This window comes from Stegodyphus dumicola, chromosome 2 (assembly GCF_044657685.1).
Source record: "Stegodyphus dumicola isolate Sdum_Otavi_A_Nest chromosome 2, ASM4465768v1".
Classification (NCBI taxonomy): Eukaryota; Metazoa; Arthropoda; class Arachnida; order Araneae; family Eresidae; genus Stegodyphus; species Stegodyphus dumicola.
In genome coordinates this window covers 276,018,514-276,046,506 of record NC_140769.1, presented here as the reverse complement: position 1 = coordinate 276,046,506, position 27,993 = coordinate 276,018,514, and the positions used below count along the sequence as shown (strand labels likewise).

At 35.8% G+C, this 27,993-nt stretch overlaps 1 protein-coding gene across 2 annotated transcripts in view; it reads left to right on the top strand.

Annotated features, from left to right (window-relative positions):
• The window catches only part of LOC118205329 (synaptotagmin-15-like), a 417,104-nt gene that overhangs the window by 363,976 nt on the left and 25,135 nt on the right, over positions 1–27,993 (top strand). For both annotated transcript variants that reach the window (XM_085812181.1, XM_085812182.1), the window contains exons 6-7: positions 17,048–17,221; positions 21,620–21,740. In XM_085812181.1, coding sequence (XP_085668307.1) covers positions 17,048–17,221; positions 21,620–21,740 — 295 coding nt within the window. The remainder of the gene's footprint in view (positions 1–17,047; positions 17,222–21,619; positions 21,741–27,993) is intronic.

Below are 27,993 nucleotides of genomic sequence, written 5' to 3'. Positions count from 1 at the left end.
ACGTTAAAAAAAAACGCCCTCTTTGGACGTAGTTTAAAACCTGAAACCTTTGAAATTTTTTTTGTTTGTTATTAAGTTTTTTTTTTTTTTTTTTTAAATATGAATGATGGCCCCTCAGCCGACTTCGACTTGACCAGAAGTAGTTGTCATTTTATTATGCAGTCACCTAATAGGTGGGCCACCTTTGCCTCCTATGAAGGGACGGACAATTAGAACTATGCATTCCCCTGGATTCGAACCCAAGCCGTTAGGTATCGCAGTTTGCTCCCCTAACCACTACACCGTGTGGGCGGCATTTATCATTAGTTAGTTTATAGAATATTATATTCTATACTAATTAATATAGTTATTTTAAAATAATTAGCTAAACCGGCTTGGCTAGTCCCCCCCCGCCAAATACTTACTTATTCGAGGAAATAACTTAATTATACGCTTTAACGGTAACATATATTTTACACTATATTTATTTTATATTAAAATTTTTCCTATATATAAATAGATACGGCCATACACGCAATCGAATCGGCTTAATGTACTTTCATTTATAGAATAATGCACTTCCGAATGTGAACAGTGAACTTTCTTCTGGTGATTATCTTCTTCTTATGATGATCAGTATTTCTGAGAACTTGGACATCGGTGCTGAGAGTTATTTCTCTAATTCGCAAAAGCCCAAAATCTTATGAACCTGTGGTCATCTTTACTGTACTTTCTGTCCCTAACTGTGGCAATTTATTGGTATGAAAAAATTTCTTGTAGTAGAATATAATCCATTCATGCAAGCCCTGTTATAAGAATAATTTAATAAAGAAGCAAAGTTATCATTTTATTCAAAATTGCATTTTTCGAGCGAGGTCGTAAAGAGTTCTGACTTTCTTATCGGTTAAATGTTGCTATTTCTGACTTTTAACTTGCTAATTTAACATTTTCTTTTTTTTAGCCCAAAGGGGGATTAGACCCGAAGGGCTATCACTTTCTGCGTTGATTCACTTTTCAAACTGTTGCTACAAAATATTATTGCCATGCATTATATTTAAAGAAACTAAATAATGAAGATTTTGCATGAATGCATGAATGTTTCTCGCATTTTCAAAAAACAACAGTACCTAGAGCCATCCAATTTTGAATAACGTAGTACTCCAACCAAACATGAGCACTTGAAATTCCGAATTTGGAATTTGTTTTATTAGCTATTCCCAATTTTGCAAAACTTTAACGATTTTTTAATTAACAAACTCATCGATTTAAAAGCGTGCAACGGGAACACTGTACGAAAAAAGAAATGTATCTCCAGCGCCCGAAACTGTGTATTGGAAATTCTTAAATTTTGCGCTTTTTAAATATTTTGTGATATTGCTGTGGAATTGAATTTTATGGTAAAGTGCGAAGAACATTATATTTAATAAATAAAGGTACCACACAAAACGTTAAAAAAAATCCTTTTGGGCGCAATATGAAATATGAAAGCTTTCAGATTTTCCTTTAAATAATGAAAAATCTGCATAAATGTATGTATATTTCTCGCATTGTGATAAAACAACGGTACATAGAGCCATCGAATTTTGAATGACGTAATCCTCCTACGAATATGGGCATGTGGAAGACCAAATTTGAAATTTGGAATTTGATTTATTATCGATTTTATATTTTGAAGAACTTTAACGAATTTTTGAGTAGCAAACTCAGCGATTTAAAAGGGAGCAATGGCAACACTCTACGGGTGGGAAAAACCTTTTTGTCTCCAGCGCGCGGAACTGTGTATCGGAAATTCTAAAGATATGCTGCGGCATTGCTATTGAATTGAATTTTATGGTTTAAGTGCAAAGAATACGATATTTAATAAATAAAGGTAACACACAAAACATTAAGAAAACGCCCTTTGGACGTAATTGAAAATCTGAAAACTCAAATATTTTTTTTTTCCCCAGTGGCGTGGTAAAATGAATCATTAAAAACGAAGCTGAGCTTCTTAATTACATTTTGCAGCTTTAGAATGATACCGCTAATTTGATTATCCAGAACTCGAAATATTGAATAAATTTTAGTTAAATAAAATTCAAAATTAATGCGAAAGAATTTGTTTTAGCAAATTTCGTGAGATAGATTATGTTCTGCTGTTCTGTAATTTTTAATTAGGACCGTAAAAGAAATGTTTCTTGACGAAGAGGTGAAAACTGTTGAAAACAGTCAATTTCCTATTTATGAGAAAACTTTATTATGACTTTGGAGATTAAAAAGTACATATAAATATTATAGTTCTCATTTTTCATGTTTAAATTATTAGTAAGAAATATGGATTCTAATGCATCAATTGTAGTGTAATTCTAAATGAACTATTTATAACATTGTCATCAATGAAGCAACAATCCTATAATTAAAAAAAATGAATGCAAAATTCTATTCTTATTGTTTTGAGCTCAAGTTCTATGTTTCAAGAGCTTTCAAGTCTGAATTAATTACTTTTCAGACTTAAAATTGCAGTATAACTTTTGTATTTAAAATTTTGTTAGCAGTTTGTTAGCAGTTCTAAAACAAATATCATGCAGAATTTTAGCAGTATTAGAAAAGGACTCAAAAAGGGCTGACAAGGAAACTTCCTATCTTTTGGCTTTTTTAATTGTTGAAGTGTATGGAGTCAAAATTAAAGCTACTAACAACCAGTTTTTAAGGTTGTTATTAATTAAAACATCTGTAATTTTTAATAAGCATCATGTTTATGAGGAAATGACAATTCAGATAATTAAGTATTATCTGAATTATCCTTTCCTAGTCATTCCTAGTATCATCATGGCCGGTGCCAGAGCATATGCAATCGGTGCGGCCGCATCGGGCGGCAGAATTGAGAGAACGCAAAATTTTTAGAACTTTGGGAAGAGCTGGGCGGCAGAATTTTGAAGTTGTAAAGCAGGCACCGTGCGGCAAAACGTCTAGCGCCGGCCTTGGGCATCATTTCAAGTCTTAGTAAATCAGCTTAGAATAATTAGAACTGATTTATAGGAATTTAGAAAAACTGCGCTACAGTAACATATCATTGATAAAAGTATATCCCAGGAGAAAATATTCTTATTATTATACTATAATGTTCCCTTAAAAAGAATGTAATATTTAGCAATCATACTTATTATTGCCGATTTTTTAAGAAACACAAAATTCACAAGGTTTTGCAAGCGAGTACACCATTCAATACTTTACAAATGAGTCGCACTTGATCAAACAAACCACAGGCTTATACACAACCGTCCAGGAGTAATTTAGTCAGGTATTTTTTTTAAATGTTAATATGCAAAATATAGAATTAATACTAAATATGCATAAATTTTAGACTTGAGCCTTCTTGACGTGCTTTCGTGGTGTAGTGGTCTGCACGCTGGGCGCGTATTCCAGAGATCCGCGGTTCGATTCCCGGAGAGGGGGTTGCTCAATTTTCAAGTCTCCTGTTTCCATAAAATATCGAATGTCTCTGCAATCTAAGTGAAGAAATATTCGACATAACAGACATTTAACTTTTTCTTATAATATAAATTTTTCGTGGGAACAATTTTACATTGAGCTGAAAATTAATTTATGTATTCTGCAGTAAAAATTTACATTCATTCAATTAATTATTTATGTGTACTGAAATTTTTTTATTTTTTTTATTTTTTATTTATTTATTTATTTATTTATTTATTTTTTTATTTATTTTATGTAAAATTTATCTGGCGAAATTGAATTTAGAAATTTTCTGCATTGGCTATAATTTTCTTCCTTCTGCAAAGATTGGTATATACGTAAACGAGACATATTTTTTCGAATGCCGTAACAGCATTGCCGTATCCTTTTGTGTTAATATATTCAAAAATTTTAATTATTACGTAAATTACAGCATTATATGTTACATGAAGGGGATTAAATTGAATCCAAATTCAAAATATTTACATGTCTTTTCACTCATATTTCTAACAATTTTATTTTCATAGGGAAAGTTACCAAACACTGATGATATAATAAAACTGACAGTAATTTGTGTTCTATATTCTTAAGCAGAATACATAATGCAGCTCATCAGCGCTCCAGCAGTCTCCAGGGCCATAGCTAGAAGGGGGCAAGGGGGGCATGTGTCCCCCGGCGCAGAATCCAAGAGGCGCCAAACTGATATTACGACATTGTAGAATTAAATGTTTTCCATCCTTGGCAAGCAGTAAGGTGCGCGAAATCTTCAGTTGTCTCTGGGCTCTGAAAACCCTAGCTACGACTCTGGCGGTCGCTTAACACTGATAGTTCGACAGGTGCTCAAATCCCAGCAAACAAGCTGGTTGCAAGATAATTTAGTTATTTCTTCATGTGTAAGGTAAATACAATCAAGTTTCCCTTTCTCATACTTCGTTAAGTCCTCCACGAAGGCATCCCTTCTCTTAGACAGACAGTTCCCGTGCTTTGCCATGATTCAAATATCCATCAAAGAAGAAATGAGGAGAAAATGCAGTAGATACTAGCTATTCAAGGGATAGAACAATTATTAATAGATGTAGAAGAGCATTTTTGAAATCATTTCTTGAGTACCAATTCCAGGGAGTTCTAAATCACTGAGAGTTCTTAAATGTTAAATAACTTCAGTGCCTTTAATTGAGTCTGAAAATTGGATTGATGGAGTTGAATTTTTTGAATTTTAAAATTTGCAATTTGCTAGAAAAGACGAATTTTCTGCTCAAGTGCTTGCAACAATATTGAAAATTCAGAATTTGCGAATCTATGGGCGACGTGCGTCATTAATTACATCAAATGCTTCTAATAATTCTTCTAATAACTATTTTAGAGTTTAACATAAAAATTCTAAAATTGCAGGGACTGTAAATAATCTAAAGATATTTAGAAATACAACAAGATTTGACAGTTGAGGAAAATTGAAAAATACACTATTTATCAGAAAAGATGAACTGAAAATAATTATAATGTAAGAAAGAAAAATGTTCTCCTTTCTTTTTGTTTATTTTCACAATTAAAAAAAATTATATAAATCTAAAATTTGGTTACTTAGGGAAATTGCTATAAATTACGCATATAACAAATCAGTGCGAGAATGGTTTTGCATACGAACTGCGACTGCAACACATTTCAACCAGTTTTAACCAGCTTCAGATGTTAAAAAGTTCCAGAATTAAGATCTTCTTATTGTAAATGCACAAAATTTAAATCTTGGCGTAAAATTAAATAACTTGGGCATTTAAAGCCCGAATATTGGAAAATATCATAATTAAGAATTTTTAAATTTTTGCAATAGCATACGTACAAAATAATGATCAACAATTGATTCAAGGCTTTCATACAAATACAATAATCCGAATGGAATGTAAAAGATTATTACTATTCTAATTTATATTGAAAGTTGTTACACGACCTTGAAAAATCAATATTATAATTTATAAGGCACACATGTAACTGAAATTATTAAATGCCACAAAAATGCAAATATAATGAGACTTTTCTAATGCGACCACTAACGGCCGCTTCAAGCGATCTTTAAGCCACTTATATAGATGGTTGCATTAGAGAGGAAAATGTATAAAAGCTTGTTTATTTATGTTGTAGGAAACACTTTTAGAGTTCGCCGTCATGAGATTCTCTGTACTTATATGTAAAACAGTTACAAATAATACGTCTTACTAAAACGATCGGACATATTTAGGCTTCTAAAATGATGTCAAAAATTTCAAAAAAGAAATCTAACAGAAAAAAATCCTGATTTGGTTAATTTAAAGCAGTTAACACAGTTTATGATAAATAAAACATTAATTAAAGCATCATAGGCTTCAGTATGAGAAAAAATTAGCATGATCATCAAATCAGATTATTTAGGTTATGGCAAAGTACCATAAGATTATCTGCCGAAGTGAATATGGATGCTTTCATGGAGGACTGTTTATAGCGGGTAGTTGACAAAAATTATTTCATACGTCTGATAGAAACTGACTCGTATTTATGTTACACATGGAGAAAAACACGAAAATTTCCTGGTAAGCAGCACATCCGCCATGATTTGAACCCCAGTCGAACTACCAATATTCAACGATTTTTACCTCTCGGCTGCTAGTGGTCAAAGGCCATTTAAGTTATTCTCTGAATTTCAAAGTTATCGGTTTATGCTTTATTACACAATTATTCATGCTCATATTTTTGGAAACAAGAGACAAATTAAAAGCTGGAATTCTAGATAACCAAGTTAAATAATTAAATTTATTTAATTTTCCATTTTGATACGTTTTACGTTATGAATACGAAAAGCTCCCACGTATGACTTATTTGGAGCTCAATTTGGAGAGTAGAATGAATAAGCTTCTTTAATTTGGTTTGATTTACTTGACTATAACAAGGCGCATGAAAGGTATCTGCCTAAGAGAATGGTTGCCTTCGGGGAGGGCTTCCTAAGGAAAACTAGCTCGTAACCACGTTATATAGGGGAAAAACCACGAAAAGCTGCTTTGCTAGGAATCGAACACAGATCTAACAACCAGGGTATTCAGCAACTTAACCGCTCGGCCGCTTTTAAGTTTCCATAAGCTTTACACGTAATTGTAATTAATATAACTACTATAAGTAAAAATCCTTTCTAAGATATCCATCAGCCATCCATCAGATTTCAGCCTATCAGCGGCCGAGCGGTAAAAACGCTGAACACTGGTAGTTTGGTCCGAGATTCCAATACCGCGAATGGGCTGGCTGCATGGGCACTTTCGTGGTTTTCTCCATGTGTAATATGTATACGAGCCAGTTTCCCTTAGAAAGTTCTCCACGAATGCATCCCTCCCTTTAGGTAGATAGCCCTCGTGCGCTTTGCCATAATTGAATAATCCTAATCCATCCATGTTTCTAGTTGATTTTTGGTATTCTGTGAAGATGACCACCCTAGAAAGATGATATTCAGTGCAAGCGTTTGTTTATAACCATAGAAATGCCTGTCACTTTTGGAAGTGATCGTCTTAAGGAGATGGGCTACTAGATGGTCCGGCTCTGAGTAGGTTACGCATTGGTGCATTGTAAAATGCATTAATTCCTCTCTAATACGATCATCCACGTTTCTAATTATTTTGGTCTTTGGTGGAAGTGGTCGTCTTAAAGAGATAATGCTCGGTACAAGTGTTAATTTCTACCCTGTGAAATTATTTTGGAAGAGGTCGCCATAAGAGGGTTCATTGCATATTAAATGTTTAAATCCAGATCGCGTGGTTATAGGATCCAATTTAATTAGATTTTAAAATTTTGTAAAATAAAAAATCTGAAAGGTTTCAGATTTTAAATTACGTCCAAAGGGGCTTTTTTTTAACATTTTGTGTGTTACCTTTATTTATTAAATATCATATTCTTCGCACTTAAAACATAAAATTCAGTTCAAGAGCAGTATCGCAAAATAATTTTAAACTGAGCACATTTTTAGAATTTTCGATTCACAGTCTCACGCGCTGGAGATAAAAATGTTTTTTCTGTACAACATTGCCATGGCTCGCTTTGAAATTCTTGAGTTTGTTAATCAAAAATTCGGTACAAAATATAAAATCGATAATAAAACAAATTCAAAATTTGGGCTTCCAGTTGCCCTTATTCGCAGTAGGATTACGTCAGTCGAAACTCGATGCTCTAGGTACCGTTGTTTTATCACAATATTTGGTGGCAACAGTTTGAAAAGTAAAACGGACATTCAGAGTGATTCGACGCAAAATCGCAAAATGAAAACATTAGTCTCTCAGGGACTAATAATTTTGAAATAAACCTCTTAATTTTAATAACTGCGGTTTTCTTGTTTTCAAACTTAAGTGCAAAATTAAACAATTATTTCCTGTGCAGATGCGTTACTTTTAATTAAAATCAAATCAGAAAAAAAAAATTATGCAAAAATTAATTAGGTAAAAAATTTAGTCCTATTCTTATCGCAAACCGTAACTTGAAGTTGCATCTGCAACTGTTTCTTATACCAAAGCTCAGGATGAATTAGTTTTCTGTTGTGCGTCAATAAATGTTTCACAAAACCGCAGCTTAAGGCTGTAACTACATGCGGTGCCAGGAGAGTAATTACTAAAGACCTGACAATGACCGACGCTGGACAACCCGCCTTCCCCCCTGGCTTCCATCCCGAAAACTTCCCCCTCTAAACAACCCTCTATTTTTAACCTTAACGAAGAAACCATGGAGGTAGGCTCCATGGAAGAAACAAGCAGCCAACACATCTTCTTGCTTCTACTCGCACATGTTTCCGGTTATCCGAAGTTACGTTTGTTGAGATAAAACTTTTATCACCCAGCTTGGCGATCTTTCTAAACGTGCCTTATATTTCCCATTGCAAACGAAGGGTGACATTTTTTCCGTTCCTTATTTTCCGGGGATATTTTTTCCGTTTCCCTTTTTTCCGGGTGACATTTTTTCCTACAACCCGCCACTCGGGGTCTAACGTAAAAGTATAAAAATAAAACTAAACTCTAATTTAACTTTAGAATAATACACGTGGAAGATTGGCCTTATAATAACAGGAAGCGTATGTAGCACAGAAACTGTGAACACTACAATACGTTTAATTTATCAAGAGGATTAAAACCTCTGGCCTGGAAGGCAAATAGCAACTGCGTAACTTCTAAGGTAAGCGGCCTGCTTCGAACTCACTGCTTCCTCTCTTTCGCTTGGCAAAAAGGCCACACTTAAATACTTGGCGTTCGCCAGACAAACTTTGCATAAAAACCTTCACGCTTATAATTCTGGCCGGAAGTAGAAAATAAGAAGTGACAGTAAAGATTTAAAATAAAATAAACGTTAGTAAAACTTAAGATCCTTACAAAATAGGTGACATAACTAATATGAAAGGAAAGAAACGTTTAAGTTTACATCTCACTGATAAAAAGGCAAAAAATGCATACACAATAAAGGTATATACAGCTCTTATTAAATGTAAACTCGCATCTCATGTTTTAAAGGGAAAACCAGCCCCCCCCCTCCAAAGAGCTATCGCAAAACCTTTAAATATCTCTGTATGAACTATCAACAAAGTTATAATAAAATCTGATTTAAAGCTAATAAAAAAAAACAGGTTAATCTTTGGATTATGGTAACTTGCCGACTTTGGCGAAAATTTGGCGACCAACTCTGCTACAGCAACCTGCTAGTTTTTGTTTGGACGCCATTTCCTTTTCACGAAGTAAAGGCTTTTTTTTTTTTAACTCAACCATTTTTTTTCCAACAATCTGCTAGCCAAATTACGCTTATGCTAGAACTTTTATGGAACAAAAGTGCTTAATCATCACGAAGATTCGGTGCGAAATTGGGAGAAAGGGCAGAATCGCCCACTGCTTGCGCGTTTTTAAGAATTGCACATACACGGTATCATCCATGTACACGTCGACCTATTTTCACTTAAAAAAAACATCTCAGAATTGCACAAAAATGGCATTGCGCACACTCTTGACTTTATCCATGTACACTGTATCCATGTCCTAGCTAGTAACCTTTATCGCCTTACCAAAATGTCGCCAAACTAACTGTTACCATATTCAAAAGTTTAGCCAAAAAATATGATGTTCATCGCCTAACGCCGAAACATGTTTCTCTGCCTAAGACTATGTTCAGATTGCTACATGAAAATTGTTTGGAAGGTGAAAAAATGGAAATATATAATTACAATTGATAAAGCTTGGATATAGTATTTATCTGTTTGCAACAGAAAAAGATCGATTTACGAGGGAAAAAAGTCTTAATATAAAATATAGTAGAAAAAATGTCAAAATTAACTCGAATGGCTATCAGAAATATGTTTTAACGCCTATTTTTAAAGACGAAATTCCATATCTTTATCCAAACAATCTTCACTGTGTTAAGTTCCATCAGAGTAAGGCACCAAGCCATACCTCTAAATCAACCGCTCTATAGTTTTGAAAAAAATTAGAAATGAAACCGGAATGGGAGCTATTCCCTTTAAATGCATCCCACCCAAGTCCCCTGATGTGTCTCCTATGGATTATTGTGCATGTGGACTGTTTAAACAAGTTCTTTATAAGCGGCATCTCAAAGCTCTGGATGGACTCTGGGAGATTGTGAAGGAGGGAGTGGAATAAAATCAGCCTCGATGATTTAAGAAAAGGTGATGTGGTGTGGTGTATTTAATTATGGCAAAGCACATTAGGGCTATCTGCCTAAGGGGAGGGATGCCTTCGTGGAGGACTTTCTAAGAGAAACTGATTTAAGAAAAAGGACTTTCTGGAAATTAAGATGTAATATCATAGTTCAACAAAAGGGCTATCAGATTAAGTATATTCGAAAATAAAATTCTAAGGTTTGTTTGCATATACATCTGCAAAATCGTTGTAAAAATCGTTTGAACGTCCTCTGTAAATCAATCCATTGTAATTGTTAATATTTTGTGAAGTATTCGATAGCTTCTTTTATAGGAGTTTTCTTAAGTCAGCAGTTTCTCAAATGAAATTATTTCTCAAAGCAAAGAATCAAACTAGAATAACTTGAATGAAATGAGAAAGAATGATATTACGACTAAATTTAAGTGCAAGAAAAGATACGAGACGTGGACTGATGTAAATTATGTGCACACTGAAGAGCCATTACCTTATGACCACGCTGTTAATAACATGTAGCCCTCAACAGAGCCAACAGTGCCAGCACTGGGCGTGGCATTAACTCCATACGTAGTCTGAGGTATCTGGTACCAAGCGCTCACCAACTGGTGTTGCAATTCCCGCACGCATATTTCACAAGTGCACATCAGCGCAGCCACTGAGGGAGGGATTTCGAAAATGGACCAATGAGCTGCTATTGCTCTTGGTGACGCCAAATCTTCGTGAATGTGAGCGTATTTTGTTTACGTTTTAATTTGCATGTGTTTCGCAGTTATAAATATATGGCGTAATAGTAGAAATCTTGTAGTGCTTCCGTTTTACGAGTTTAATTAATCGCTGACATTTCACTTTCGAGATTTTTATCACGCATTAATATTTGGATTGATGTTCATGGCATATTATGTGGATTAAGAGAATTCAAGTGTATATTTTTTTTAATCCATTGTTAAAATTAAAAGTTATATGTGAATAAATTGAATGTACTCGTTGTGAATAAGATAACTTCACTCCGCTTGATGGGTATTTCTTGTGCAGACAATGCACTTAGTGAGCAGTTATTAAATGTGAAATTTAACACACTAAATGTATGCGAATGCAAATTAGTAAATTTCACTTTGAATAAAATTCTGCATTAGTTATTATTGTAGAACATCTTTTTCATACAGACTGCAATAAAAAGTGCTGACTTCTATTTACATATATAATTGGTGTAAATATTTTTCTTATACGCATAGTTTTATGTAAAGATTGCATTTGCACTCAAGATGTTTATCACATATTTCTTTCTTTATCTTATTTACCACTTATTAAGTAATATTTCACATCGATATTTTTGCGAAGTATCCAACATGTGTTTGTATTTATTTCAACCAGGTAGTGAAATCTTCATAATTGCCTATATTGGATCTAACTTCGCAATGAAAAAGTTTCAGAAGCAATCGACGATACTTTAATTATTTTCTACAGAAAATTGCGTGGTAGAATATTTTCAACCATCTTGCTTAAATCTCAAAGCACGCGAAAGGTCATGTGACATGACAGAAATATCACTGGATGCTCATTGGTCCAACCTAGAAGCCACTCCCTCAGTGGCTACACAGATGTGCACTTATGAAATATGCTTCCCTCGACGATACTTGAATGTACTCGTTGTGTATTATTTTCTAAAGAAAATTGCGTGGCAGAATATTTTCAACCATCTTGCTTAAATCTCAAAGCACGCGAAAGGTCATGTGACATGACAGAAATATCACTGGATGCTCATTGGTCCAACCTAGAAGCCACTCCTTCGGTGGCTACACAGATGTGCACTTATGAAATATGCTCCCCTCACATTGCGAGGGGTTAGCGTGGCAGCACGAATTTGGTTTTCCCAGTGAGACCACAAATGCTCTATTGGATTAATGTCAGGTGAATTCAGAAGCCAAGACATGACTTGAAAGTCACTGGAATGTTAATCGAACCACTCCCTGACGATTCGACCCTTATGACATGGTGCATTATCCTGTTGGTAAACACTATTCCCCCGCCAGAAATACTGTTGTCATGAATGGATGAATCTGGTCCTCAACGATGTTCACTTAGCGCCCGGACGTCAGGGATTGTTCTGTGGGAGATCGTGGGTCCTAATGTGCTCCATGAAAACATTGCCTGCACCATAATACCCCCCGCTACTGGCTTGTCTCCGCCTAACTGTGCATCCGGGAGCCAGGAAACCCTGGCTCCCGGATGCACAAGATCAAGGGCACGCCCGTTGATGTGATGGAGCAGAAAACGTGATTTGCCGGACCATGCAACTTTCTTCCATTCTTCTACTGCCTAGTACCGATGTTTCTTGGCCCATTGCAAACGCAGCTGGCGATGACGTGCCGTCAATGCAGGAACATGCTTCGGCCTCCGGCTGCGTAGGCCCATGTTGTGTTGAGAAATACTGTCTGGGTCACTACTGTAACATTGTAACATGCATTGACTCTTTGACGGGTGGTGGTTACCTACAGTGCCCACCTTTTCTATTGAACTTCTTACTCATCCTTGTGAGGGGTTTTCAAGACCGACCATTTCTGAAGTTCCCTTGTAGCTCACTAGATGGCAATCAAGAAACATAAGCCAGTAGTTGATGCAGCAATTTGTCTTCAAGAAAATAAGCATCAGCCATCGAAGACAACATCATGGCGATGTGCACTCTGCAGCACCAAGAAAAAGCCTGTAAGAACAGCGTGAGAATGCAGCACATGCAAAGTTGCACTCTGCTTGAAAAAGAAAACTGTTTCCATGAGTACCGTAGAGACTGATTTGTAGGGATGTGTTCTGCGGGCGGTGGTCACCGACACTAACCACCAGAAGTGGTCATGTTTTTCGAGCGTCTTGGACCAAATGTGTGTAATTGTCGCAAATAATTTCATTGTAACACCTGATGTAGTAAATAAAACAAGAGTTTTACTGAAAAAGTAAACTGCCTTTTCCAGCCTCTCAAACAGTTAATATGCAATTTAACATTTCTGTAATATTTGTTTGCTATTGTTTCTCACTCCAGTGAAGTGAACCTAGCTTCACATTATCACACAGTAATACAAGGGCTCCAGTTTCATAATGATTCTCATTACCTCTTTGAAATTTTCTGGTTCCAAGACTAAAGTAATGTCCTATAAGCGGCTCGTAAAACTCACTCAGACCTACCCCGACGAGACGATTCCTTAATCGAATCAGCATACTCGCTACCAAGTACGTCACTGTTATAATTTATTGCTGGAATGTGGCACCAGGAAAACTGCTTATGCCCTCATGTTGGAAGATCGCCAGTAGCGTAATGGCGAGCAGCCCCTTTTCCTTGGAATGTTGTAGAGCCCTTTACCGCTCCGGGGTGGACCCTCTAAGGGAAACGATTTTCATTTCTCCAAGAATTGTTTCCTTAGGATATACTGTGTTGTTGGTTGCTTTGCGTAAGAAGTTATCTATTGCAGCGTCGTCAACTTCACGGACCACTACATATATAATTTTATACTTGGCAGACCACTTGTTAAATATCTGCATAATCGCCTGTAGTAACGGCAACCGCCGGCAATAAAAGGAGGTGCTTTCCTTAGTGGCACTGCAGTTCCTTTAAGTTCGAGCCAGAGTTGACCTGCCCGGGGGAGAAGCCAGGGGATGAGAGATTCCGGTTCCCGTCCTGTTCCGGTTCCCGTCTTGTTCCAGTCCTGTTCCGGTCCTGATCCAGTCCTATTCCAGTTCCAGTCTGGCCGTTTAAGTTCAAAACACGTAGGAGCGGAAGTCTGAATCCAGCGAATGGAGATATATGCCGAAAGGGCTAGATGGATTCTGTCTTTTAAAGGAAAGTGTTCTTCACCGTGCCGGCATAGCTGTTACTTTAAAGCACTTTGAATGTTTTCCGCCCAAGATGTTAAGTTTTCGTTTATGATGTTAAGTTTTCGTCAGTGTTGAAGTTCCAGTTAAATAAACCTTTAAGTTTTAGACAAGGTTTTTGTGTTCTTCAGAAAATTTTAGATTCGAAGTCAGATATATCACATAGGATTTAGTGGAAAAATCAACACCTCTAATAGAAATTTTTAAAAAATGGTAAATACATTTATACAATAATAATCAGCAAGCTACACATATTTCGTTCACATTGAATTATGTGAACACTACAAGCTTCACATTTCCATATCACTGAGAAGGAACTTCACGAAAAGCAAGAACAAACCGGCAAGCGCACAGCAATATCAATAAACTGATAGTGTTATGATGCCGCCAGTTTTTAATTATTACAAACATAACAATCATCGCTTACTCAGCAATGGTGCCATCGATCGGCAGTTAGACAAAACAAAAACGGAAGCTTCCAGTGATGCAATTATAAACAAGAATGTAGATGGTTCTCATAAAAATCCATCAAGTTGCCTATTGACACGGAGAAAAACTGTGTTAGAAATGTGGGAAAAACCACAATAGCATGTGTTTGTAATTCAAAAGGAAAGAGAATTCCAGTTCGCGCTATTATTGATAATAGCAGCATATTCATGGATGCCAACTCTCACTTTCAAATGTCGCTAGATACACCTGTAAAAGGAGCTAAAAAGTCGCTAAATTCAGAAGGAATTTCGCTCAAATTAGTAGCTAAAATAAAAAAGTATAATCCGTTTTCCATAATAGGTTTTGTTACTCGTCAATTTTTAAACTGAGTCTTCATAGAAATATACATAGTGTCCCAATTTTTCTGCGGACCATTTAAAGTTTTCACGGTGGTCCAACCAGTGGACCATGGTCTCTAACATGTAGATATGCACCTCGTACTTTGGTTACAATCGACCGCACAAAACGTATATAAATATATGTATATATATATATATATGTGTGTGTAATAATAAAATTCCATAGTCAAGAATACAATTAAAATTCTAACTGTATGTTCTTTTCATTTTTAATGGCGACGTTCTCTTATTTGAAAGTACGTGGAATTAAATCCACAGCCCCGTAGTCAAGTTGTTTTTCCCGCCCTTTCTACACGTATACAGTTTTAGAATGTTCTGGAAATAGTTCAAGCGAACTGGGTTGGCTGACGTCATTTCTTGGAAGCTCCGCCTTTCCAGAGGCTATAAAGGACTCGCAAAAGGAATATCGGGGCTTTTTCTTAAATATCACGATGCAGTAAACTTCATACAAAAAGTTATTAGTAATTCGTTTTATTTACTCCGGATATCAGATATTTGTAACTGCTATTTCCCCTGACCAATAGTAAATGGTTCCTGTTTTTTAAACTTATCGTCTGATTATTTAAGCTACGACTAAAGCTCATACATCACATATATATATCCCCTCTGTTAACCGGCTCAGTGATCTCAGTTTCTTTACTCTTATATGTTGGTAAGTTGTGCATTTTTTTGCTTTAAAAATGATTGAATTATGTTGTTCCGGTTATATCCGGTATGTTAACTTTCGGTTAAAGTTTTCATGCCTTTAGTAAATCTGCATAGAATATTGATGGAGTTATCCACAATTTAAAAGTAGTATTCAGTGCAGCTAAGCCTAATTGAGTTTGGCGAACATGTTTGTTTACATTTGAAACTTCGCAAAATAGCGGATTTGTTGCCAATGTAGAGAAACTAAGCTTCGCAACAATAAATCGAACGCCTTCTTTTATTATTGCCAATTGAATCATGCTTATCTAAAATTTATTCCAGGAAATAAGTGTTTAAGATTTACTTCGCAATTTTTAATACAGTTATTTTGAGTTTTTATGTATTTTTGCCTTGTCGCGAAGTGAGAACTGAATCAATTGAATGAGAAATACTCAATCGTCTGTGAAAAACTGTTTCCTTTTTGTTTTGTTTGCTTAATTTCTTTTATACATCGTTCTAGCTTTATTATAGTATTTGAATAGAACATGTGGCAACGATTAGATAATTCTTCAAATGATATAAATTTTGTGCATTCTGAGTTATAAAATGAACGAAATGTAACTCGGTTAAGTGAACCTAGCGCCAGAGTGTGGCTACGGTAAACAAATAGAGTGAATTTTAAAGTGGTTTATGCGCTATCGACGAAGTAGATGTAATTCAATCCAATAAGTTTAAATTAAATGCAAGGGGAAAAAATGCATATAATTTAATATTCGGTATAAGGAAGTCATGTGGTGTACACATCAGGTTTTTTTAAAGAATATAATACAGTTAAATTTAAATAATTTAAATAATTCTCTTGGGCCATTGCTGCAAGGAATGAAATTTGAATTTATCATTCTCTATTCGTAAAAAGCAAATATAAAGTTAATTAAATTTTATATGAAATTGAATTACAAATAAATGATTAATTATTGCTGCGAACTAATCTACAATATCATTTAAATTCTGAGAGCATATGTAAATCAAGTGCAAGTACCAAAATCTATGAATATATAATATATAATTCCAGTAAATTTTTTAATCCTAAAAATTTATAAAAATGAATAGGTGAATAATTGTTGATCAGGCAGGAGACAAGGAAAATTGCCTGCAAACCTAACTCTTCAATTATTCAATTCGCGTTTCGTCATCCATGTAGGCAAGGGTAAAAGGAAAATTGAAAACCAAAAGTAAAACCAAATGTTATGAATTACAAAAAAAGAAATTGAAACAAGTGAAATTAGCAAATAAAGACTAGAATAATTAAAGTCAGTAAAGAGTAGAAATCCAAATTTTTTAGAAAATAAAAGTAATTTAGAAACTCTTGCCTATAAAGAACTTCCCCGACACGAATTATGCAAATAAATCGAAAAGAAACTAGATACTATTTATAAAAATACATAAATAGTACTAAAAAAGGATTTTTTTCATATACAATTTTATTTTTTATCTACTAAGGGATTTTTTTTCATGTAATGAATGTCTTTTACTTTTCATGTAATTAATGTCTTTTACTTTTCATGTAATGAATGTCTTTTACTTTTCATGTACTGAATGACCTTTTTTGACATTTTTCCTCTACAGATACCATCAAAGAATGCAGAGGAACGAATCTTGAAGGCAACGGTATTAGACAGCGATCGTGGCAAGCGGTATAACCTCATTGGCCATGCTCTCTTCCCCCTCAAAGAAATCGATCTGACCTCTGATGAGATGGTAGTTCAATGGAAGGACCTCACTAAAGATATCGATGACGTTGTAAGTATTTTTACTGCACTATAAAACAAGCAACGTGCAAGGTATACCTTTAGCTGAAATGTGTCTCAAGTTTGTAATATGCTTAATTAGTAATTTTAGTCCCTTGTGTTGATTATTAATTTCAATTTGCACTATTATTGCTTTTGTGCTGTTTTAAAATATTTAAGCGTATTAACGTATTTCTTCCGCCTTCTTAGCGTGCCTTCGTGGTGTAGTGGTCAGCACACTGAGCCGGTATTTCAGAGGTCCGTGGTTCGATTCCCGGCGAAGGCAGTTGCTAATTTTTTCAAACTCCCTTGCTTCCAATTAACGTAATATCTCTACAAGCTAAATGCATTTTTCACATGCCACAATTTCATTCGTGAAACTCATCCGAAATGTAGAAAGGAATACACAAATATCATATGATATGATCAAATGGGATTTCTTTTCACAATTAATCAAAATTAGGTACTGGTTCAAGACGAATCTTTACTGAAGCCTTGGCCAAATGAGTTTAACTTGTAGAGACATTGAGTTATTTCGAAGCAGGAGACATGAAAAATGAGCAATGCCCTCGAACCTAAGACCTCTCGAATACGCGCCGAGTTTGCTGACCACTACACCACGAAGGCATGCTAAGAAGGCGGGAGAAATACCTTATATACTGCCCCTTTTAAAGGGCGACTGGGGATTAGGGAACCCAATCGTCAAATCCTGGTGGTGGAGAATCATCATCCACCACCTCTTTCAGTTCGGGTGCCACTACAGATTTATTAGGTATTTTTGAAGCAGGAGAACAGATAAACGTGCAGTGCCCTCGTCGGGACTGGTACCTCTCGAATACGCGCCGAGTGAGCGGACCATTACACCACAAAGGCATGCTAAGAAGGTGCGAGAAATACCTTATAAACTGTTGCCAAAAATTTTCTTGAAAGATCATATATCTTTTTTTTTTTCTTTAGATTATGTGTCATAGAAAATGACTGGATGTTTCTCAACGCTGGCATGCTGTCGGCTGGCTTAAGCAGGAGTGTTTCTTAAGACTAAAAACATCTCCTTTTTTTATCATTTTTTAAAATTTTCGGTTTTGAAAATAATTTCATATGAGTTTAGCACCTCCAGACACCTATTTCTAGTCATTTAACGGTTATCCTGACACCTGTTTCTGGCCATTTAACGGTAACCATCCTTTGAATGGTTAGTGTGTAACTTTATTGTTAAGATATGCGCTGGAGTCCAATTATTGTATGTAAAGATCTGGACAGTAAAACAGGTACTGTAAGGATTAAAGATAATATCGGGGGATAAGGTCTTTGATCCCATTGGATGAGACGATGCAGCTATTGGCCTGGCATATGTACGTATGGACTACAACATACGACAAAATTTATGCACTGAGTACTTTGAGAGTGAAAATACTGTCATTCCATGGACGCCCCTCACGAGGTGAGGCACATAATTGCTTTTCACAGGACAAGAACCTCCGTTCATTCGGGTGATGGTTCAGACTTGGCAGGGACCACAGGGATGTGGACCCTTGGCTGTGGGGACCATAGGACTCTTGGCTGTGGAGGCTTTACATGGTTTGATATCGAAGGTTGTCATTGGGGACTTGGCTCCCTTTGATCAACTGTGGGGGCGGTCGATGTCTAACTATATTCTTCGTTTTCTTAGGTGGATGACCTATCGTCTACCATTGACTTTGTGCTTGTAACCAGACTATGTGAAACGGAAGTTGTTTCTGTGGGTTAACCAAGGGGGGGTTAGTCTATCTTGTATCGCCTCTAGGACTTGGGCCGTTTAAGGGGATTCATACACCTTAAACCCCTTATGATCTTCGAATATGTGACTGTTGCATGAATTGGGATATTTTATTTATTTTAAAAGCAATTACTTCCAACGTTTTACAGCTGACTACATAATATAGCTGCTTTGGAAAATAGTAACCAGAAAATTTGTGTTGCCACAAATATTTTTGTAATTTAATCCTCTTTGTGACAAAATATTTCGCCATGTTTTTACCTTGCGCGCACGATATTTTAAAAATGGCTAATAGTACATACTTGAAATTTGATGGAATTTTTTATATGGGCACTACTTTCTAACTGAACCAACAATCTGATGAATATTTTAATACTGAAAATTTTATGGACGAAAACATTAAAATTTTTGTTAATAAAATACATTTTATACACTTAACTCAAAATAAAATAAAAATTTAACATGAAATTTTTAGAATTTTAGGTTCACAGTAGTTTCCAAATGTTATAAAAGCTATATATTAAATATGGAATTAAATTATAAAATAGAATGTTTTAAACTGTGCGCGCAAGGAGGAAACATGACGAAAAATGTCGTCAGAAAGCGGATTAAATTATAAAAATATTTCCGGCAACACAAACTTTCTGATGACTATTTCAGAAAGCAGCTATATTATGTAGTCAGCTGTAAAAAGTTGGTAGTAATTGCTTTTAAAATAAATAAGTTATCCCAATTCTTGCAACAGTCACCTATTCGAACAAATTATGGGTTTTAAGGTGTATGAGTCCCCTTAACTGTGTGAAGGCAGCCTCGTGCTTGCCGTGTCTGGGTGCCTCTTCCAGCTAGTGCACTGTCATTCCACGAAGTGGCTACTATATTCAACCGCCCTCAATCCATAAAGATTGCCCTTGGATGTACTCTTTCCACTGTCTTCTCTCTCGAATTTTTCTCTGAGAATCGTAAACTGGTCCATTATTACTACCCTCTAGTATGCCTGATTATTTAATTGAAGGTATCGACATAGAAGCAAACTTTTTGTGCAGTTCAGATCTGGTCACGTCTTTTTTATGATAAATTTCGCTTGCGTGCGCAGCGTGCACTTTTCTTTCTGGTTTCGTACTATTTTCTCATGCTAAAAATGTACCGAAACATCTTTTGTTTACTATAAAATTTTAACATAGACTATAAAGGGTGGTCATAAAAAACTTCCAACCCGCTTTTTTTCCTGCGTAATTCGATCAACTCAATGAAAAGCCAGAAATGACGTTGAACGATACACGTATAACGGAAATGGACGGCACGTATAACGAAAATGGACGGCAAAGAAGATCCTTTCACAGGACCAGTGACAATACAAGAGAGGAAAGGGTAAAACACTTTTACTGGAATTACAAGTTTTCAATGTACGCAACATTTCAAGGTAGTATCATCTCCCGTAACTTTGCAATTTCGTTGCCACCGCGATCGTCTGACCCCAATGTGATGGATTTCTGGTCCTGGGGTTACTTGTAATCCAAGTTGTGCACATCAAATCTGCGAGATTTGTCAGAACTGAAAGATTCTCCATACAATGTGAAGATGGACATGTTCCTCCCGCGATGCTACGTTCGTCATCGCTGTTGAGAATCTCCCACGTGTAGTACGTTATCGTCTGCGAAAATGGGCACTTTGATAACTTGTATTTTCAATAAAAGTTCCCCCCCCGGTTTCCTCTCTTGTGTTGTCATTGGTCCTTTGCAATGATCTTCTTTGCAGATGTTTTACGCCGGAAATGTTCGTCATACGCGTGCCGCTACAACGCCATTAGTTTTTCACTACGCTTATTAGTTTAAGCAGGAAAATTTTTTAAGGGTGGGCACTCGCCATTTTTAGGCTTTCGCCACTACAGCCAAAAGTGCTGATCATTTTATTATGGAGGCACCTAGTAGGCGGTAACCGTTAACTCCTTTTGAGGGGACAGTTATTCTACATCCATGTCTTCTACGGGATTCGAACCGGGGACCTTCAGTATCGCAGTCGGCTGCCCAAACCGTGTGGCCAGCAACGCAGGAAATGTGTAGGTATTGTCTTTCGAAGATTTCAAAATTTTGTCACTGTGACCGTGACAGCTATATTGTTTTAAACCATCACAATCTCGAGCGCATACTCTCAGATAACAATATCTGAAATTTCACTTGAACGGTTGAGTAAATAGGCCACTATGGAACTCATATACCCCAAAATGAAGTGTTTTATGACCACCCTGTGTACCAGACTTCTTATCTTCGTATGAGATTTTGTGTCTCACTTATCCAGTTATGTATGTCGAATTTACTATCACGTCCTTAACATCTGGCCTTCTCTAAGAAGTCTTTTCTATTGCCATACATAATTGAAATGAGAAAATCTTCATGTGTTTCCAGAACGTTTTCATTATGAAAAAAATATATTTTTCTGATACTTGAGGTATTCATTCTTCTACTCATTTTCTCTTAAAAATAAAAATTCTTAGAAAACAAAAGATTGAGTATTTTAGGCAGCTAACTATTTTAACAGGCAGAGGTTGTTCTAGAAGTTTAAATCTCCCCTTGGTTAAAACATTACTGCAGAATTTTTGAAGCGTCTAGAATTTCTGAGTGTTGAATGTCAAAGTCCCTTATGTGATATTTCTTGCAGGTTCCTTGTGACGTAGGGGAGCTCCTGATCAGCTTGTGTTATAACGAGAATCTGGAGCGACTCACAGTAACTGTCTGCGAAGCCAAAGGTCTCAAAACTCCCGAAGGCCAAACGGGGCTTGGTAAATTCTTTCTCTCAGTACATGTTTTATAAATATGTTAGAAGTTAAACATACAATGGCTCCCAAAAGTGTTCGTACACTTATGATTTTCATAGAAATAGGGCTCTATCCATTAATTAAAAGTAAACTTTCCGAATGAGATTTTAATAATAAAATCTATAATCTATTCGTAATAAAATTACATGAAATATTTTTTAAATATAGTGAAACTTTATTTTTAAGAAATTAATAATAAAAAAATGACAAATATTTTATCTCACAAAAGTCTTCGTACACTTCAAAAAAAAATCTCGACAGATTAGTAAATATTTTCATTTTTCGTTAAATTAATATTTAGTAAGCGATCCCTTTAGCATCCACAACAGCTTTTAAGCAACTGGGGATAGATTTTACTAATTGTTTTTGTAATTTCTGTATCAATGTTCATCCGTTCTTCCATCATGACTGTTTGAGTTCGCTTTTCGTTTTGATGTCATGTTTTAGTACTCTAACCTCCAGTTCTTTCCAAATGTGTTCTATGGGGTTTAAATCTGGCGATTGAGGTGGCATTTTTAAAACCGGTGGACAATTATAGAGACACCAATGGCGAACGTTGAGAGCCGTATGCTTAGGATCGTTACCATGATTAAAAATAAAGTTGATTCCAATATCCAAATTTTGGGCTGATAATTTTAAATTGTCTCTTCAAATATTTAAATAAAGAGAATGATTCATTATGCCATCAATAAATACCAAATTACCTAGTCCTGATGCTGCCATGCACCCCTACACAAGAACACCTCCACCGCCATGCTTTACTGTTCCAAATAAGTTCTTAGAATGTAGTTCCTCATGTTTTCTTCTCGACATTCTCTTTCTTCTCATTTTTTCTCCTCTTTCAGTTGCTCGACCATCGGAACCAAAAATGTTAAATTTATTTTCGTCAGCAAATAGGACATTATTCCAGTACGTTTCGGGTGTATTAATCATTGATTTTGCGAATGAAAGCCTAAGCTTTCTATTTTTCTTACTAACGAAAAATTTTTACGGAAGAACGCTCATGTAATTCAGCTTCTCTGAGAACTCGTCGAACAGTTTCAGGTGAAATTGAAGTGGAAAACTTTGCATTAAATTCTGCAAAAAATTTTACAGCATTCAAACGTGGGTTTTTCACAAATTTTTTAATAATAAATCTCTCATCACGTTTTGTTAACTTTCTCGGTCGACCTTTTCTTACTTTATTTTCAATCCGATTTTCTTCTTTAAAGCGTTTTATCACATACTGCACTATACACAGACTACCAATAAGTATTTGGACACCTATGCAAATGACGATATCAGTGGTCCTAAGGTATGTCACGGACTCCGCTGGTATATATCGTGTAGAAAACAGCATCGGCTTTAGTCGCATGCAAGATGCTTCGCAGTTCAGAGCTCTCTGATTTCCAGAAAGGTATAGTTATCGGGTATCACAAATGTGGCGGATCCTTAAGGGACATATCTAGCGATCTGAAGTATCCAAAATCGACAGTGGCCTATGTGATTAAGAAGTGAAAGGTGAGCAGTGATTGTCGGAATGTGTCCCGAGTCGGCAGACCAACGAAACTGAGAGATAGAGACCGACGAGGGCTGTCCAGAGAAATTCGGAAGAACCGCACCCAACCGATGGCCTTCATCCGTGAGGAGTTTCAACAGGCATCCGTGAATATTGTTTCAATGAATACCATCCGTAAGGAAGCACATCTGTTTGGTTTTCATGGTCGTGCTGCTGCCCATAAGCCTTTGATCACAAAGTCCAACCGCGCTGCTCGGTTAATGTGGTGCAAAGCACATCGAAATTGGACCCCAGATCAGTAGAAACGGGTTCTTTGGAGTGACGAATCAAGGTTCACCCTTTACCGTTCGGTTGGCAGGGTCTGGGTCTGGCTTCTACCTGGAGAACGTCTCCTGCCAGAATGCATTGTGCCAACAGTCAAGTTCGGCGAGGTGGCATTATGGTCTGGGGGTGTTTCTCCTGGTATGAGCTGGGACACTTAATCCCCATTCATGGTAAGCTCAACTCCGATGCTTACTGCACTATTTTGGATGACAATGTGCTTCCTACGTTGTGGCAGTTTTACGGGTTGGACCCCTGTTACTTTCAGGACGACAATGCCAGTTGTCATGTTTCGACGTTAACCAAGGCTTGGTATGGGGCCAACGGAGTTCATCGAATGGACTGGCCTGTCCAGAGTCCAGACCTGAACCCTATCGAGAACCTCTGGGACGAGTTTCATCGCCGAATTCAGGGGTGCACTAACCGTGCAAAATCGGTGAAGGAACTTCTATGTCTTCTCCAATCTAAAAACTGGAGTGGAAGAAAATACCACTAGCTGTCATACAAAGACTTGTGGAAAGTATGCCCCGGAGGGTCCATGCTGTAATTACCTCTCGTGGAGGCTCTACCAACTATTGATTTTGAAAAAAGTTAGTTTTTCCTTTCTATCACAGGTGTCCACATACTTATTGGTAGTCAGTGTAGAATGGGATAAATTAACTAATTTAGCGATGTTTCGGATTGATTTACCACTACTATGGTGAAAAATTATAAATTTTTATAATTTCGTTTTTGTAATTTTCGACTGCGACCCATTTTTCTATAATAAATAGAATTAAAGCAAACGATTTTTTAAATGCCACCGCAATGCAAAAATTAAAAAAAAGCGGCAAACTATAATTCTCATTTTGATTTTATCCGAAAGTATTTCAGTGTACGAAGACTTTGTGAAATAAAATGTTTGTCATTTCTTGATTATTAATTTTTTAAAAGTAAAGTTTCGCTATATTTAAAAAATATTTTATGTAATTTTGTTACGATTAGATTATAGATCTTATTATTAAAATCTCATTCCGAAAGTTTACTTTTAATTAATGGATAGAGCCCTATTTCAATGAAAATCATAAGTGTATGAACACTTTTGGGAGCTACTGTATATTCTTAACTTTAAGGGGACTCATACACCTTAAAACCCAATAAGATCTTCGAATATGTGACTGTTGCAAGAATTCGGATAACTAATTTATTTTAAAAGCAATTGCTTCCAACATTTCACAGCTGACTACATAATATAGCTGCTTTCCGAAATAGTGATCAGAAAGTTTGTGTTGCCACAAATATTTTTATAATTTAATCCGCTTTGTGATAAAAAGTTTCTACCTTATGTGCACAGTTTAAAACATTCTGTTGTATAATTTAATATATTGCTTTTATAACATCTGTGAAACTACTGTGAACCAAAAATTCATGTTAAGAATTTCATGTTAAATTTTTACTTTTATTTAGAGTTGGGTTTATAAAATATATTTTATTAAAAAAATCTGCAATGTTTTCGTGCATAAAATTTTTTAATATTAAAATATTCATCAGATTTTGGGTTCCGTTAGAAAATAGTGCCCATATAAAGAGTTCCATCCAATTACAAGTATGTACCCTTAGCCATTTTTAAAATATCATGCGCGCAAGCTGGAAACATGACGAAAACTTTTGTCGCAAAACGGATTAAATTACAAAAATATTTGTGGCAACACAAACCTTGTTGTTACTAGTTTCCAAAGCAGCTATATTATGTAGTCAGCTGTAAAACGTTGGAAGTGGTTGCTTTTAAAATAAGTAAAATATCCCAATTCTTGCAACAGGCACATATTCGAAGATCATAAGGGGTTTAAAGTGTATGAGCCCGCTTAAGTTAAAATAACATAATAAAGATTAATTTAGAAATTCAGAAGTCAAACAACAAAAATCAGCGTTAATTTGCAAAATTTTCACAGGACTAGTTTCGATGGTTTTACCGAACCATCATCTTCAGCTGCAAAACCGCAAATGAACAAGATAGGAAATAATGCTTAGATAAGATAAGAAAGCCTGGACAAGAATAAGCAAGTGGCGCCATCTGTTGGCGAAACCAGAACTAAAACATAATTTCTCTAAAAGCCGAAGGCAAATTTGGATTGGAATTAGGATCGGATTTGGAAAACACATTTTGTTTTCCAAAATAAATATTACAAGCAAACTGAGGGATTAGCCATGGGAAGCCCCCTCAGTCCCATCCTGGCTGATATCTACATGCATTATTATGAATCAAAATTGTTTGAAACTTTAAACTTCCCGGCATGGTTCCGCTACGTAGACGATACTTTTACCCTGTTTGAAGGTAATAAAGATGATTTAAATAGAGTTCTTTCAACAATGAATTCTATTGATCCTGCTATTCAGTTCACTTTTGAACTTGAGACTTGCAATTCTCTTCCGTTTCTCGACATTCTGGTCACACGTAACACATCCAACTTCAGTACTACAGTTTACCGTAAACCTTCATCGGTTTGCCTTCCACCACACTTTAAATCATGTCATCCGACTAAACAAAAGTTAGCTTCATTTTATTCCTATGTTTTCCGTGCTCTTCAAGTTTGCTCCTCCAAACTGGCCCTTGATGAAGAACTAAATTATTTAAAAGCAATAGCTATTGACAGGGGCTTTTCACCGAACATTATTAATCAAGCAGTTAAAAAATTCTCATCTCAACACACCAAAAGCCACACTCTTATTTTAGGAGATTATAAAAATTCTGTTGTCATTCCCTTCTTTCCATCAATTAGCTATAAAGTTGCACATATTTTGCAGAAATTTAACTTTCGGGTTGTTTACTCTCCCATCAATAAAATTCCAACTTCTATACTCAAGGACCCCATTCCGGATATGAATTCCTGGGGTATTTATAGGATTCCTTGCCAGTGCGGTTTAATTTACATTGGCCAAACTAAGAGAGCCTTAAAATTTCGTGTCAAAGAACATGAAGCATATGTTAGAAAAAAGGAAACACAGAAGTCTTCTGTTGCTCAACATTGTTGGTCCGAAAATCACACTTTCAATTTTTCTGCTGCCAAAATTATTCAAAAAACATCTTCCATTAGAGAACTGGATTTTCTAGAGGCATTTCACATTCATAAAAATCTTTCTGTTCTAGTTAACGATCCTAATTCCAATCCAAATTTGCCTTCGGCTTTTAGAGAAATTATGTTTTAGTTCTGGTTTCGCCAACAGATGGCGCCACTTGCTTATTCTTGTCCAGGCTTTCTTATCTTATCTAAGCATTATTTCCTATCTTGTTCATTTGCGGTTTTGCAGCTGAAGATGATGGTTCGGTAAAACCATCGAAACTAGTCCTGTGAAAATTTTGCAAATTAACGCTGATTTTTGTTGTTTGACTTCTGAATTAGTATTTATTCGGCGTGTTATTGTGTCTTAATTAATTTAGAAGTCAAAGAACAAAAATCAGTGTTATATTTGAAAATTTTCCAGGACTAGTTTACCGAGGCATCGTCCTCAGCTGCTAAAGTGCAAATGAACGAGATCATTCTTAGATGAAGGAGATAAAATAATATATTATCTCGTTCATTTGCACTTTGGCAGCTGGGGTTGGTGGTTCGTTAAAACCATCGAAACTAGTCCTGGGAAATTTGCAAATATAACGCTGATTTTTGTTGTTGACTTCTGAATTTATATGTTCTTAAATGAAACCTTATTCTACATTCAGTGAAATGATGTTGTAACATAGGATGAGTTAGATTATGTTTCACAAAACTTCTTTAACTTTTGAATATTAAGTAGTTACTGAAATGATGCCAAAGAGTTCATTCAAATGTACTTAATTTCATTCGCCTGGGGAAAATTAATAGATTAGAATACGATGAAACGACATTTTAAGGTAGTATCTTCCGTAATGGTGTGATGGAAGAACAAAAGTTGAAACACTATTTCAGGTATTCGCGAATGGTTATATCTTCGAAACTACAAACGTTACATTCAGTCGAAATGCATCATTAGCAGATGAAAAAGCATATTAGCAAACACACACACACAAACGAAAATTAAAAATTGGACAAAGGGTATACGCATAGTAACGCGTCAAAAATAGCGAAATTTTGGTGACGTCAAAGCTTCGTGCGCATGCGCGATCGCGTGTGAATGGCAAGGTCGTCTGGTAGGCAGTCAATGTGTTCGGGTGGTGTTTACTGTAATTTATTTTATTTCGCTAGGTGGAAAGGTCGTCTGGCAGACAGTGTCAAGCTGTTCGGGCGATGTTTCTTGTATTTTAGAGTCCGCCAGAAAAATGCATACACTGTTTAAGGGGAAAAAACCTATACATACCGTATTTCTTAATTACATTTAATTATTTTTCAAAGATGTGTTACAAACCTAAGCATATGCTTACATTAGATGTTCAAAATGTTGGCC